This window comes from Pelodiscus sinensis, chromosome 15 (assembly GCF_049634645.1).
Source record: "Pelodiscus sinensis isolate JC-2024 chromosome 15, ASM4963464v1, whole genome shotgun sequence".
In the NCBI taxonomy this organism is placed as follows: domain Eukaryota; kingdom Metazoa; phylum Chordata; order Testudines; family Trionychidae; genus Pelodiscus; species Pelodiscus sinensis.
Genome location: NC_134725.1, coordinates 5,966,880 through 5,982,070, shown reverse-complemented (window position 1 = coordinate 5,982,070; position 15,191 = coordinate 5,966,880). Strand labels below are relative to the sequence as shown.

Sequence of the window (15,191 nt, the reverse complement as noted above, 5' to 3'; positions counted from 1 at the left end):
CCTGGCCTTCAGATATTTTTAAATTGTCGCTGCTTGTTCTGTTGCAGTCATTTTAGCCACGTTATACCTATTTAGCCTTTTCACATTTTTCCTCATAAATCAGTCCACTTAGCCCCTTTCTGTTTTTTGGTGTTCTTTGCTGAAGTCCTATAATTTGTCAATGTTTTGAAACTGAGATGCTTAGGACCGAACAAAGTATTCCAGGTCTCACTTTAACACAACTCATACAGAGAAAATTGTTTCCTTGCTGAGCTGTGTGATGCTTTGGTATACAACCATCTTTCTTAATGCAAATTGTTGCTTAATTTAATGATACCTGGTATCGTTTCTTTTGTCCTTACTGCTCCTACTAATTAATGTTCCACAGTATTTTTCTGGACTGAATACCATTTTGTTTCCTTCACGTATTTCTAACCTTCCTAAGTGAAGAGCTGAAGAACTGAGTTCTTAACTATTCTCAATGTACAGTTTGGTAATTCATTAGAAATTTCTTGTCAATTGAGTATGTTGCCATTTATAGTTGTCATTTTTAAATTCAAAGTATTGAGGTCATATGGCAATATTCTAATTCCAGCCAATAAGAAGTAAGACTAAAGATTTTATTAGAAGCTGTATCAAATGCTTTATTAAAATACAAATATAATGTTTAGCATAGTCACTTCATCTGTTGTGTTTATACATCTATGGGAAAAAGCAATTGTTTGTGATGAGATGCTCTTTTCCCATTATTTCCATTAATTTTTACTAGCGATAGAGTCCTGCAAGTCCAAGGATATCTGCACTAGGTCCACAGATATTGGCATCTGCAGACCATTTTTGTGACTTGCGGATGGATATAGATTCAAATTTTTCATCTGAGCAGCATAGGTGGCAAGTTATCTGGGCTCAGGGTGCCTGAGCTCCACCCATATTCAGGAATGTGGACCTGGCTCCACCAGGGTTTGGGCTGATGTTATAGGATGGACCAGGGCAACTGCCCCAAGTCCCATGTTTTGAGGGGTCCTGCACTTCAGGTGCATGCTGGGTCCAGAATGGTCTGGGGGACCAGTGGGGAGCCTGATGCCAGCAGTGGGGACGCTGCCCCACAGGCTTCTGGGGTTGAAGTCGGGAAGAGGCAAAGTGGTCGCAGGGGTTTGGGACAAGAGGAGCAGCAGGGCTGGGAGGAGGAGGAGCAGGTGCTGGCTCGGGCCAGGTTACTCGCTACTGCTGGCACCAGGCATTCTGCTAATGCCCCAGACTTCCCTGAAGGGTGGGGCCCCCAAAGCCTCTGGATTGGGCAACTCTGCTTGGATCCATTCTGGGTACCACCTAAAATTCTATAAACCGGCTGCCCAGAAGTTAGACTTGACATGCTTTCTTTAGTTAATTGCAGAGTGGTCCTTTTGCCTTTGTCCCAATCTTCGGTAAATGCATCCAGTTTTTCCATGGTGATTTTCACTTGTCTGGTAAACTCATTAAGGGCCGTGTCTACACAGCAGGGCTTAGCTCAATTTGCATAGCTTATTTCGAGTTATGTGAATTGTGTAGCTTATTCCGAAATTGGGAGCATCTATACAGCACTTATTTCAAAATAGCGTACTCTTCCTCCCACTTCCCTTATTCCTTGTACAGTGAGGGTTACAGGAATTACAGTAAGAAGTCCTCCAGTTTGACAGTATTTCAACATTATTTCAAAACTAGCCAATTAGCCTGTCATAAGACGGGATTTTCAGGTCTTCTCTCCTGAGTTCGTTCTCTCTCTCTCTTTTCCTACTGCCTCTCCTCCCCCAGCTCTCTTCCGCCTCCTGCCTCTCTCTCCATCTCTTTCTCTTCTCCTCCTCCTGCCTCTCTCCCCACCATCTCTCCCTGCCCCCCTTCCCTTCTTCTTCCCTCCCGCCATGGCGCTTGCTCAGCCGGGTTGCTGTGAGGGGAGGGGGGGCGGTGCGGTGCGGTGATGTACACGGCCAGGAAGCGGGGCTGTGTACATCACCGCCCCACCTCCCTTCCCCTCCCGCCGCGGGGGAGCAAGCAGTGGCAAGCAGCCATTTGGGGTCTGCACTCTCCTTTCATGGGGAGCGTGGACCCCAAACGGCCACTTGCCGCCGCTTGATCCCCCCAGCTGAGCGGTGCAGAGCGCCGCAGCGGATGAGGAAGGGGGGCAAGGTGCTGATGTACACAGCCAGGGGGTGTGGCCGTGTACGTCAGCGTTACAGACTCACAGACACTGGGCTACTTTATTTTGAAATAACTGCCTGCTGTGTAGACACGGACTAAGTTATTTCAAAATAACGCTAGTTATTTTGAAATAATGTTGCTGTGTAGACGTACCCTAATTTAATTCCCTTGATATGGGTCATCCAGTCTGGCTGAACTGTTTACAGTGACCCTCTTTTAGCAACCTGTTTCCTCTTCTTTATCAATAGCTACTTGACAAGGTCTTCCATTGCTTCCTAAACACACAGTCTTGCTTCTTTCTTATGAACAGTTCTGATCCATTGACTTCAATGGGTTTTGGATCGGGGCCACAATCAATATGAAATGCAGTCAACTTATGTGAATACATAGAAGTAATTTCAGGAACTGCACGTTCTTGAGTTGCCTCAACTGTGTGGGGTTTTTTAAGTCCCATTTCTCTGTTTTTTGTAAACTTGTTTCTTTGTTCAATATGAAAGACACACTGTAATATGGGAAACTGATTAAGCATAGGTCTTATGTAAATGAATCCAGGGGCAGGATTGACTAGAGTTCAAATTGAATGCCCTAAGCAGTCTTGAAAATGTTTGGCTATCTGCAGAAAAATAAGACTAAAGCATGAAAAATTTCATCTCTATATAATTTTATCAAAATAATAATAAGACAGTAAAACTAACAGTCCATATTAGGAATATAGTTCAATCTGTTTGCAACAGTGCTTCCTGTCCCTCTAATTCATAACTGTTTCCATCTGAGCAGTCAGAATTTGGTACACAGGGTATGTTCTTTAGATAAATTATTTTCTGTGTCCACAGCTTGACTCTTTCCAAAATTTAACTTATTAAATTCCCCTTTAATTTCCATAATTGACTTCCCCTTTGTCTCAGGGAGAAATAGGTAGATGAAGATTGATGAGAACACAAGGATCCCCAAAAAAATAAGGAAGCAGAAAGGTCCAAGGAGTTCCTAAAAACAAAAACAAGAGAAGATTACAAGAAAAATGCCCTTCTGACTCTGAGTCTCTTGGTTCTTGAGTGTAGGGTTATATTTTAGGAATGAGGAAAATTCTTAATTCTGTAATAAAACAGAATCCCCAGTCATTAATGAAGGCGGACTTTTGAATGCATGATCTATTGGGATTGTTAATATCATTAGGTATAGAATTCTGAAATATTTTGCCTTGCCTAGAGAGTCTAATTCTGGGCATGGGATATGTATACCCAAAATTAAAAAGCCACCGTGGTTTAACAACCAGGTAAAAGAAGCAGTGAGAGACAAAAAGACATCTTTTAAAAGGTGGAAGTCAAATCCTAGTGAGGTAAATAGAAAGGAACATAAACATTGCCAAATAAAGTGTAAAAATGTAATACGAAAAACCAAAAAGGAGTTTGAAGAACAGCTAGCCAAAAACTCAAAAGGCAATAACATTTTTTTAAAGTACATTAGAAGCAGGAAGCCTGCTAAACAACCAGTGGTTCCCCTGGACAATCGAGATACAAAAGAAGCACTTAAAGACGATAAAGTCATTGTGGAGAAACTAAATGAATTCTTTGCTTCAGTCTTCATGGCTGAGGATGTTAGGGAGATTCCCAAACCTGACCCGTCCTTTGTAGGTGACAAATCTGAGGACTTGTCACAGATTGAAGTGTCATTAGAGGAGGTTTTGGATTTAACTGATAAACTTAACAGTAACAAGTCACCAGGTCCAGATGGCATTCACCCAAGGGTTCTGAAAGAACTCAGATGTGAAATTGCAGAACTATTAACTATGGTTTGTAACCTACCCTTTACATCAGCTTTTGTACCCAATGACTGGAAGATAGTTAATGTAACGCCAATATTTAAAAAGGGCTCTACTGGCGATCTTGGCAATTACAGACTGGTAAGTATAACATCAGTACCAGGCAAATTAGTTGAAACAATAGTAAAGAATAAAATTGTTAGACACATAGAAGAACATAATTTGTTGGGCAAAAGTCAACATAGTTTCTGTAAAGGAAAATCATGCCTTACTAATCTATTAGAGTTCTTTGAAGGGGGATCCAGTAGATATAGTATACTTAGATTTCCAGAAAGCCTTTGACAAGGTCCCTCACCAAAGGCTCTTACGTAAATTAAGTAGTCATGGGATAAGAGGGAACTTCCTTTCATGGATTGAGAACTAGTTAAAAGACAGGAAACAAAAGGTAGGAAAATGGTAAATTTTCAGAATGGAGAGGGATAACTAATGGTGTTCCCCAAGGGTCAGTCTTAGGACCAATCCTATTCAACTTATTCATAAATGATCTGGAGAAAAGGGTAATCAGTGAGGTGGCAAAGTTTGCAGATGATACTAATCTGCTCAAAGTAGTTAAGAGCAAAGCAGACTGTGAAGAACTTCAAAAAGATCTCACCAAACTAAGTGACTGGGCAACAAAATGGCAAATGAAATTTAATGAGGATAAATGTAAAGTAATGCACATTGGGAAAAATAACCCCAACTATACATATTATATGATAAGAACATAAGAACAGCCGTACTGGGTCAGACCAAAGGTCCATCTAGCCCAGTAGCCTGTCTGCCGACAGTGGCCAGCACCAGGTGCCCCTGAGAGGGTGGACCAAAGACAATGATCAAGCGATTTGTCTCCTGCCATCCCTCTCCAGCCTCTGACAAACAGAGGCCAAGGACACCATTTTATCCCCTGGCTAATAGCCTTTTATGGACCTAACCTCCATGAAACCATCTAGCTTCTCTTTAAACTGTGTTATAGTCCTAGCCTTCACAGCCTTCTCTGGCAAGGAGTTCCACAGGTTGACTGTGCACTGTGTGAAGAAGAACTTTCGCTTATTAGTTATAAACTTGCTACCCATTAACTTCATTTGGGGTGTGTCTAGACTACAGGGTTTTGTTGACAAAAGTGGACTTTTGTCGACAAAACTATACCTGCGTTCACACTGCCTTTGATTTCTGTCGACATAACGTCGACAAAATTCAGCAGTTTTGTCGATGTACGTAAACCTCATTCTACGAGGAATAACACCTTTTGTTGACAGAGTTCTGTCGATAGAAGGCATTATTGCATCTACACCGTCCTTTGCGTCCACACTGTTATGTCGACAAAGCGGGTTGTCGACAAAACCCTGTAGTCTCGACGTACCCTTGGTGTCCTCTAGTTCTTCTATTATGGGAACTAGTAAATAACTTTTTTTTATTCACTCTCTCCTCACCACTCATGATTTTATAGACCTCTATCCTATCCCCCCTCAGTCTCCTCTTCCCTGAACTGAAAAGCCCCAATCGCTTTAGCCTCTCTTCATATGGGACCTGTTCCAAACCCCACATTATTTTAGTTGCCCTTTTCTGAACCCTTTCCAAGGCCAAAATATCTTTTTTGAGGTGAGGAGACCACATCTGTACACAGTATTCAAGATGTGGGCGTACCATAGTTTTATACAGGGGCAGTAAGATATTCTGGGTCTTATTTTCTATCCCTTTCTTAATAATTCCTAATGTTCTATTTGCCTTTTTGATTGCCACTGCACGTTTTCAGAGAACCATCCACGATAACTCCAAGATCTCTTTCCTGATTTGTTGTAGCCAAATTAGCCCCCATCATACTGTACGTATAGTTGGGGTTATTTTTTCTAACATGCATTACTTTACACTTATCCACATTAAATTTCTTCTTATCCCATGACAATGTAATTTACACAAGAGCCTTTGGTGAAGGACTTTGTCAAAGGCTTTCTGAAAATCCAAGTATACTATATCTACTGGATCCCCCTTGTCTGCATGTTTGTTAACCCCTTCAAAGAACTCTAATAGATTAGTAAGACATGATTTCCCTTTACAGAAACCATGTTAACTTTTGTCCAACAAATTATGTTCTTCTACGTGCCTCACAATTTTATTCTTTACTATTGTTTCGACTAATTTGCCCAGTACTGAAGTTAGACTTACCGGTCTGTAATTGCCAGGATCGCCTCTAGAGCCCTTTTAAAATATTGGAGTCACGTTAGCTATCTTTCAGTCATTAGGTACGGAAGCCGATTTAAGGGATAGGTTACAAACCACGGATAATAGTTCAGCAATTTCCCATTTGAGTTCTTTTAGAACCCTTGGATGAATGCCATCTGATCCTGGTGATTTGTTAACGTTAAGTTTTTCTATTTGTTCCAAAACTTCCTCTAATGACACTTCAATCCGGGACAGTTCCTCAGATTCATCACCCACAAAGGACGGTGCAGATTTGGGAATCTCCCTAATATCCTTGGCCATGAAGACTGAAGCAAAGAAATCATTTAGTTTCTCCTCAATGGCTTTATTGTCCTTGATTTCTCCTTTTGCATCTCGATCGTCTAGGGGACCCACTGGTTTTTTAGAAGGCTTCCTGCTTCTAATGTACTTAAAAAACATTTTGCTATTGCTTTTTGAGTTTTTAGCTAGCTGTTCCTCAGAATCTTTTTTTTACTTTTCTTATTACATTTTTACACTTGATTTGACAGTGTTTATGTTCCTTTCTATTTATCTCACTAGGATTGGACTTCCACTTCTTGAAAGATACCTTTTTGTCCCTCACTGCTTCTTTTTCATGGTGGTTAAGCCAAGGTGACTCTTTTTTAGGTCTCTTACTATGTTTTTTAATTTGGGCTATACATTTAAGTTGGGCCTCTATTATGGTGTCTTTAAAAAGTTTCTATGCAGCTTGCAGGAAGAGGGCTAATTTAGCTACAACTAATCAGGAGAGAGATCTTGGAGTCATCGTGGATATTTCTGAAGACGTCCATGCAGTGTGCAGCGGCGGTCAAAAAGCAAACAGGATGTTAGGAATCATTAATAAAAAAGATGGAGAATAAGACAAATATATTTTATTGCCCTTATATAAATCCATGATATGCCCACATCTTGAATACTGCATACAGATGTGATCTCCTCATCTCAAAAAAGATACACTGGCATTAGAAAAGGTTCAGAGAAGGACAACTAAAATGATTAGGGGTTTGGAATGGATCCCATATGAGGAGAGATTAAAGAGACTGGGACTTTTCAGCTTGGAAAAGAGGAGACTAAGGGGGATATGATAGAGGTCTATAAAATCATGAGTGGTGTGGAGAAAGTGAATAAGGAAAAGTTATTTACTTGTTCCAATAATATAAGAACTAGGGGCCACCAAATGAAACTAATGTGCAGCAGGTTTAAAACAAATAAAAGGAAGCTCTTCTTCACACAGCGCATAGTCAATCTGTGGAACTCCTTGCCTGAGGAGGCTGTGAAGGCTAGGACTAGAACAAAGTTTAAAAGAGAACTAGATAAATTCATGGAGGTTAAGTCCATTAATAGCTATTAGCCAGGATGGGTAGGAATGGTGTCCCTGGCCTCTGTTTGTCAGAGAGTGGAGATGGATGGCAGGAGAGAGATCGCTTGATCATTACCTGTTCAAGTCACTTCTACGGGGGGACCTGGCACTGGCCACTGTCGGCAGACAGGACACTGGGCTGGATGGACCTTTGGTCTGACCCAGTACGGCCGTTCTTATGTTCTTATGCTCAGGAACTGTGATGATATTAAGCCGTCTGTGTAATCCACACAAGAACGTACAGTCGCATCCTTTCTGAGCACTGTACCACCTGGAGAAATCCAGAGACTGTTTGACACTTTCACTATCCCCATGTGCAGCATGAGTTTTATCTCCTTATGAACGAATTCTCTGCTTCCTTTTCCCAGTGCTCTGCTCTGCGAGGGGCAGGCTGTGGCTCCACAGTGTTAGTCCTTTGGAACTCTTCATGACAGGGGAGTCGACAGCTTGCCTGGGACCCTAGGCAAGGGGAGGGGAGAGCTGCGTGCTCCTGGAAGGGGTGGAGCCTCAGGCAGAAAGGGTGGGGCTAGAGGCAGCCAGCTCTCTATGCTGCTCAGCGCCCCCACCAGCCCTAAGCAGGCCCTGTGGCCCTTGAGGTGCCGGAGTGGGGAACAGCGCCTCCCCTTTCTCTTGGAACACATTCTGTCCTTTTAAGGGGGCTGAGACGTCTCTTCCCCCTCAGCTCCCTTTCTCTCCTCGGAGGAACGTCTGCCAACTCAGGGATTTGTTCCCTTGTTGCAGGTCACAGTGCTGGCAGCTTTGGGCAGTGGCATCACGTAATTCTCAGGCAACACAGCTGTTGGTACGTTTTAAACAACTTCCTACTTTCCGAGTACCCCTTTAACTTTCCCATTCCGATTTGATCAGGCCACGGTGGTTTTAAATTGTCCTAAAGCTAGTCCTTTTACCCTCCTGCATCACATCCCTCCTGACCAGGGAAATCCAAGCACCAATGTCTTGCCACGTCCGTCACACATCAACATTTCTGTGTGGCCAAAATTGTAAACTAATCCACCTTTCAGGAGGTCAGACCCGACAAGTTAACCAGCTCTCCCTCTGCCACCACAGAAGTCTCTGACTCCTGGCTGACTGCATTAGCCTGAACACATCAGGGAGTGAATTGGGATCCCCCATACTTAGAGCATTGCCTTTCCATGTGGTCAAAGGACCCACATAAATAATGTTTCTTTGGGATGCAGCCCAATTATTAAGGTTACTAGAAGGAGGCTGATTTCATGGGTGGTGTGGACTTAGTTCCCTCAGCTCTCTCCCTGTTTCCAAGGAAAAGCTGGGAATCCCCTTTTGTGCCAAATTTTTGCCCCTCCCTTTGTGCACCTTGAATAGTCTCACTCATATTTACGACTTCCCTACTTCTGCAGCTGTTTTCACTAATACTGGAGTTTTTCTCCCTGGCCATGGCCTGCCCTTCCTCAGAGCGGACCTCACAGAACTGCTCCACTGCAACGCTTCTCAGACTTATTTGAGTGAGCCCCACTTCCCTTGTGGCTCCAGTCATGCACACCTCCCCTCCCTGCCCACGTACGCCCAGCTCTGGAGAGAGAGTGGGGAACAGGCTGATGGCCGGGTGCCCTGTTCTGAAGGCAGGACAGCAGCAGCACAGTGGGGTGGCAATGTGATTTGTCAATATCACGTTTCAAAACATGGCTACTCTTACTTTTGTGCTAATGCTGCCACCCTGGGGCCAACAGCTGGAGCCCTGGCACCTCCTGGAGAGGTGAAGAAGGAGAGCCTGAGTGATGTGACTCCTACTCTCCCCCTTATCTCATCCCCCCCAGCCAGGTGTGCATGGCCCTTTCACACAAGCCCCTGTCACCTTTACTACAGAGCTTTTTAAAAAAACAACAACTCCACAGCTCACGCCTCCCTGGACGCATTCCTCTACCTCCCTTTGGGAGGCCTTCCGCACGGTTTGAGCCCCTCTGCCCTTGAGTGATCAAATCTACCGACTCGTGTGTCCCTTTACTCTTCATCCACTTCCTTGAGAAACAGGCCACTACATGCCCATATTCCCCTCAATGTAGCTCAGCAGTCTTTTCGAGGTTTCTGAGTGCCTCTGGAGTGGTGTGAAACCTTTGTAACAGGCTCTTTGAAACACACTTTTGTGGGGTGGTTTAGCTAATACTTAGTTTTGCCTCAGCATAGGGGACTGAACTAAGGATGTTAAAGACTAGTCGACTGTCCAATAAGCATTTGCTTATTGGATAGTCTTTTGACTAGTGTACTCCTGTGCCCTCAGCCAGATGGCGTCATGAGGTTTATGGTTCAGAGAGTCACTTACCACAATGTAAGGAAAAATCATTCCAAGGACAAAAAGCCACATCCAGCTGATGCATCCATTAATGAGAAAAGATGATGGTCTGAATGACTGGCTGAAGATTTCTGTTATTATGGCTACTGTGGCGCCAGCTGGAGAAGAGATGTTTCTTTCGTTATTTTAATTCTTTGGCTGCTGCAAAGAACCCATCCATTCTGATGCACCCCACCATTCTCTAAAATGGATGTACTCACAGGGTCCAATTCCATAGCAGATAACAAACAGGAAGATCAGCGTGACGCTGAAGTAATGCATCCAGAAGAACCGATGCTAGTGAAAAAGGAAAAGTGAGAGCAGACTCTTGAACAGCACGCTCCCTTCTAGGGCTGCCTTTACACCGTGCGCACCCCTAGACACTGCATCTTTAGCACCCGCCCCCTTCCACTTTGCATGGCTCTCTAGCCCGGTCTGGGTACAGCACCCCCAGTCCAGGTGAGATGCAAGTGGGGCAGTGTACCTCTCCCCATGGCGAGCGATCCCTGGGTATCTTCCATCCCTCTCACAGACCAGCTTGGCAGCTGTGCTCCCGCTCTGCCTGTGCAAGTAAAGGGGTTCCTTGCCAAGCCCTTCCCTGGCAAGGAACAGAGTCGACTGGGCAGCCAAGTTTGGAAAGGAGCCGAGACGCTCCCAGTGCCTTCAGCAGCCTCCTTACTTGGGTGCAGCTCCGCACTTTTTGATACCCCCTAGATCCCCACCATCCTTGCTTCCCTAATTGGAAACCCGGCCCTGGTCCCTGCTTTCTACCATGGTGACTGACGTTCACTTTGGTGGTTATTTTGTTGTGAAAAGTCCCTGCCTGGGAGGAAAGATCAGAAATGGGAGCTGATACTGAAAAGCAGGGATTTCCCTAGTCACCCCCTGTGGGGGTGTACACCTCCCATAATTGCCCCCAACACCCTCCCCGCTTACATGCAGTGTTGTGCATTTAGTCGTAGCATGGAAATGTGAATTGAAATTGAAACAATAATACACACTCTGAAAGACTGTACAATAGAGGAGACAATATTTGTACCTGAGAAAACATAATGGGTTTGAAAACGATGAACCAAGACGAGCTTCCTCGCACAGCTGTTGTTTGCGACCATGTCAGGGCATTAGTTTTGGCTTCATTGGCGAGGCTAATTTCAAATTATAATTTGTAAGTAAAGTCTGGATGAGCCCTCCCCTGACAGGCAAGGGTGGGTGGAAAGTCTCTGGCGGGCTCTGCACTGAAGGCAGCAGCGTGGGAGCAAAGATGGCGTGGTATGGTATTGCCGTATCATACTGCTGTGCTGCTGCTGTGCCGTCAGACCCGGGCATATGCTCTAGTCACCCAGCTCCGAAGGCAGTGCAGAAGTAAGGGAGGCAGAGCTGCAATGCCCCCCAAATAACTTATGAAAGTAGCAAACTTGCTTTTCACTGCAAATTCAGCACTGAACCGCACTCCCTACGCAAGAGGTTTGGGTGCCACACCCTCAGGAAGAGAGAGCAGGTGGGACAAAGGTGTTCTGCTTGGTGGCGTGGGCTGATTAGGCGCCACCGAGAGGTTTTTTTTTGTTTTGTGACCGCTAGAGCCAACTCACTGACCATCAGGAGGTTAGACCACGGCGGGACGGTGTTTCTGTGGAAGAGGCAGCCCCGCCCGCACTAGCAGTGAGGTTCCACACTGAGACCTGGATGGAATCTCAGAGACAGACTCCCCGAGGTGACAGGGCAGAAGGTGACAGTCCAGGGCCACAGGGGATGAAGCAGTAGAGCGAATGGTGGCACGATAAGCAACAGGGGCCAGAGCATTTGTTGGTTGCAGTACGTTTTAGTGACCTCTCCTGAATGCTAGATTAGTGGCTGGGAAACTTACATAAATATGTTTCCTAGTAGACGAAGATTTTTAAAATGCATTTATTTATTAGGGGTGTTCTCTCACATCACTGCTATCTTGAGAGATCACTGTCTTGGAGAATTTCTGTACTAAACTTTTTTATTGTAATTCATTTTTAAATAAGAATGGCCATATTGGCTCAGACCAATGGTCTATCTATCCTGTCTTCCGAAAGTGGCTACTCCAGGTGCTTCAGAGGAAATGAACGGAATAGAGTATCCTCTGGTGATCCACCCCCTTTTGTCTAGTGCACCAAGAGCAAGGGTGTTACCTCCCTTCCATCCTGGCTAATAATTGTTGATGGACCTAACCTCCATGAATTTATCTAGTCCTTTTTTGAGCCCTGTTAAAGTGTTCAAAACATCCTCTGGCAAGGAGTTCCACAGGTTGACTGTGCACTGTGTGAAGAAATACTTGCTTTTGTTTTGTTTGTTTTTAAACTTTCTGTTTATTAATTTCATTATGTGACCCCCTAGTTCTTGTGTTAAGTGAAGAGGTAAATAAAACTCCCCTTATTATTTTTTTTCTACACCAGTCAAGATTTTATAGGCCTCTATCATATCCTCTCATAGATGTCTCCTTTCCAATCTGAAAAGCCCTAGTCTTTTTAATCTCTCCTCACATGGAATCTGTTCCACACCCTTAATCATTTTAGTTGCCTTTCTCAGTACCTTTCCCAATTCCAATAGATCTTTTTTGAGATGGGGTGACCAGAACTGCACCTAGTATTCAAGATGTGGGCATACCATGGATTTATATAAGTGGAGGAGCCAGACTGATCAGTATTGCCAGATTGCAAATACTGACTGTCATATGACACACTGGCAGGCCTCAGAGAGCCAGGAAGGAAGTTTCCATCCTAGTTGTACACAGCCTGGTACCCTGCAAGTGCAAACGCCAGGGGTTCTCTATCAGATGTCCTTTGTCGGCCACAACTCCCTGGGCTGGCTAGCTGGGAGCCGACTATGGGATAAATAACATGACCTCGGCTCTCAGCCCTGTGGGAACGTTAAAAGTGGCATTGGGTCTGCTCGCTCACACTCAGTAAACAGCTACTGGTAGGCTATGTCTAAACTACAGCCTTTTCTGCAAAAACATATGCAAATGAGGCAAAGCGTGGAATATTGCCAGGCCTCATTTGCATAATTAATGAGGTTCCGTTTTTGTGCAAACCCCCCCCTCTTGCGCAAGAGCCGTTCTTCTGGAAAAAATGCGCACACAGCGGAGCACCAGCCATGTGACCTCCTCCTCATGATTCCTTCCCATGCTACCTGGGGGAGGGTCAGGACAATCCCCCTTCTACTCTTGGCCCCACCCCTCCCCTGCTCTTTCTGCCCTTGCCCTGTTGCTGCTCCACCCCATCTCTTCCTTCTAGCCCCCTCCCCCAGCAATGGGGCTAGTGAAGGGGGGGGCTGGTGCCTGCAGCAGGGGTCCACCCCCCTTCACACTCACCAGCAGCAGTGGGGACACAGAACAACATGATTCTGCTTCCCAGCTGCTGGCTGCATGGCCCCACTTCCTGCTGGTGAGTGTGGGGGGCAGTCCCATCCCTCCCCCGGGTGATATGCTGGGGAGTGGAGCCGCATTGCCCTGCGGCCGCTGGTGAATGTGAGGAGGCCTGACTCCTGCTTTGTGTGCCACGTCCCCCCCCCTATCCCTCCCACCATTGACATTGCGGGGAGCCCCGTGGCCCCTCAGACTCTCCTTGCATGTCGCCAGTGCCTCCCCTTTTATTTGAACACCCCTTCCCCCAATTTCAAGTATTAGGAAATCTCCTTACCTGCAGTGAGAGAGTCATTGTGAGGAGTGCTAACACAAAAATCATGAGAACGTATCCTCCGCACAACAGCATTCTCCTGCCAAACCGCTCGATAAGGCAGCTCTGGAAACCAGAAAACACACCAGCACAAATGTGGCTAACTCCGGCTTCAAATGAACAGATGACATCCCATTCTGCTAACATTCTTCTCAGAGAGTAACTGAGAGACTCTCTAAACATCTGATGAATTTTATGGACGTTTCAGTTCATCCCTTGTACTGGGGAGTATGCCTTTAGACCAGAAAGACTGATTTATGCAGTATGGTTGGACTGATTCTGCTTCATCTCCTATTGACTTATTCAGAAATATTTTCCCATTTTAATATTTCCTCTTTAAAACCATGGGGAAGAGGTATATTTTACTTTAATTTCTGTGTGTCAGTCTTGATCCCTGGATATCTAGAGATAATCTGTTTTTAGCCAAGAGTGCTGTATGTGCCAACATGAGCTATATATATCTACCCTATTTGCAGGAATGATTATTGCATTATCTTGTGTCATGAGAAAAGATCATAAGTCAACACATAGGTAGTTCGAACCTGAGGCTTATCACAGAAAATAAGGCTCAAAGCACATGTTTTTGAAAGGCTTATATATGCTAGAGCTTCCACTGCAACTCCTTAAACATTGAGGGGATAAAAGAGTTCACAGACTTTAGTCTCCTCCATGGTAGGAGCTATTAACTTTCCCTGATCTGAATAAGGAAAGTGTCCAGCCAGTTGATAGCCGTTCCCTGCAGGCAATAACATCTTTTGACCCACAATGGCAGTGATTAGACATGCACCAGCTTCTTGGCAAATGATATAAATTCCTTTGTTACATGCAGATCTGTGCCAAACTCAAGGGCGGCCCTAGACTAGCTGCCAGCAACTGGCGCCCTAAGTGAACCATGCAATCAGCGCTCTCACCTCTAACCCCCTCAAACGATATTGCGCCACCATTTGGCGCCCCATTTAACTTGGTGCCCTAGGTGACCGCCTAGTTTGCCTTTATGGACGGGCTGCCCCTGGCCAAACTGCACAATCCTAAATCAATTCAAAATTTCACAGGGCTTCACGTAATCCACTATTTTGCCCTTGTAGGGGCCATTGGACCTGTGCCTTTTTCTCTTCCTGTCTGTTCCTGTCTATTCACAAAGCAGTAATCTGTACAAAGCCATGCTTGGTTAAAGCATGAGGTGAAACTTATTTCACAGAGTAAAACGAGGACAAAGTTAATGGGAGGGAAGGGCCTTTCGCAGCTTCATGTGGCTTATAGGTAGGAGGAAATTTCTTGGTTAGTTTACAGCTAAGTGATTAGCTCCCTTCTGCCAAAGCCACACATTAATTTTTTTTGCTATTTCTGAACACATCCCTCTCTTCCTACAAAGTTTAGTGAGACTTACGCACAATACAGCTGAAAGGCATTCACACACGCCAACTCCTACTGCTAAGTAGGGGATAAGATCTTCTTCAAACCTGGCAGTACGGAACACTTCAAAAGAGTAGAAATAGATCTGAAACATGCAGAGAGAAGATAGTGTGAACAGTCATGTTGGAGGCCTGCTGTGAAATTCCTTGTGTGAACCAGAGATCAGACAAAAAATATTCTAATACAATGCAAATTTACTGATGGGTAGGTTGCATCCACTCATTCAGTTCACTGGTGTGTTCATTTTGGTGCCACGTA

The 15,191-nt window shown here is 44.8% G+C and overlaps 1 protein-coding gene across 3 annotated transcripts in view; it reads right to left on the bottom strand.

Moving 5' to 3' along the window:
- Positions 1–608: 608 nt before the first annotated feature.
- LOC102446145 (solute carrier family 2, facilitated glucose transporter member 11-like) overlaps positions 609–15,191 on the bottom strand; it is a 33,839-nt gene continuing 19,256 nt past the window's right edge. Inside the window, exons 8-13 of one of the 3 annotated variants that reach the window (XR_012895929.1) lie at positions 14,908–15,018; positions 13,485–13,586; positions 10,041–10,116; positions 9,811–9,938; positions 7,588–7,782; positions 3,002–3,138 (exon numbers count right to left, since the gene is read on the bottom strand). Coding sequence is in view for 2 of the 3 variants with exons in the window: in XM_075897941.1 (XP_075754056.1) it covers positions 2,932–3,138; positions 9,811–9,938; positions 10,041–10,116; positions 13,485–13,586; positions 14,908–15,018 (624 nt within the window). In the remaining variant the exon portion in view is untranslated. Of the gene's footprint in view, positions 3,139–7,587; positions 7,783–9,810; positions 9,939–10,040; positions 10,117–13,484; positions 13,587–14,907; positions 15,019–15,191 lie in introns of all 3 variants that reach the window. The other 2 variants (XM_075897941.1, XM_075897942.1) reach the window with 2 other exon arrangements.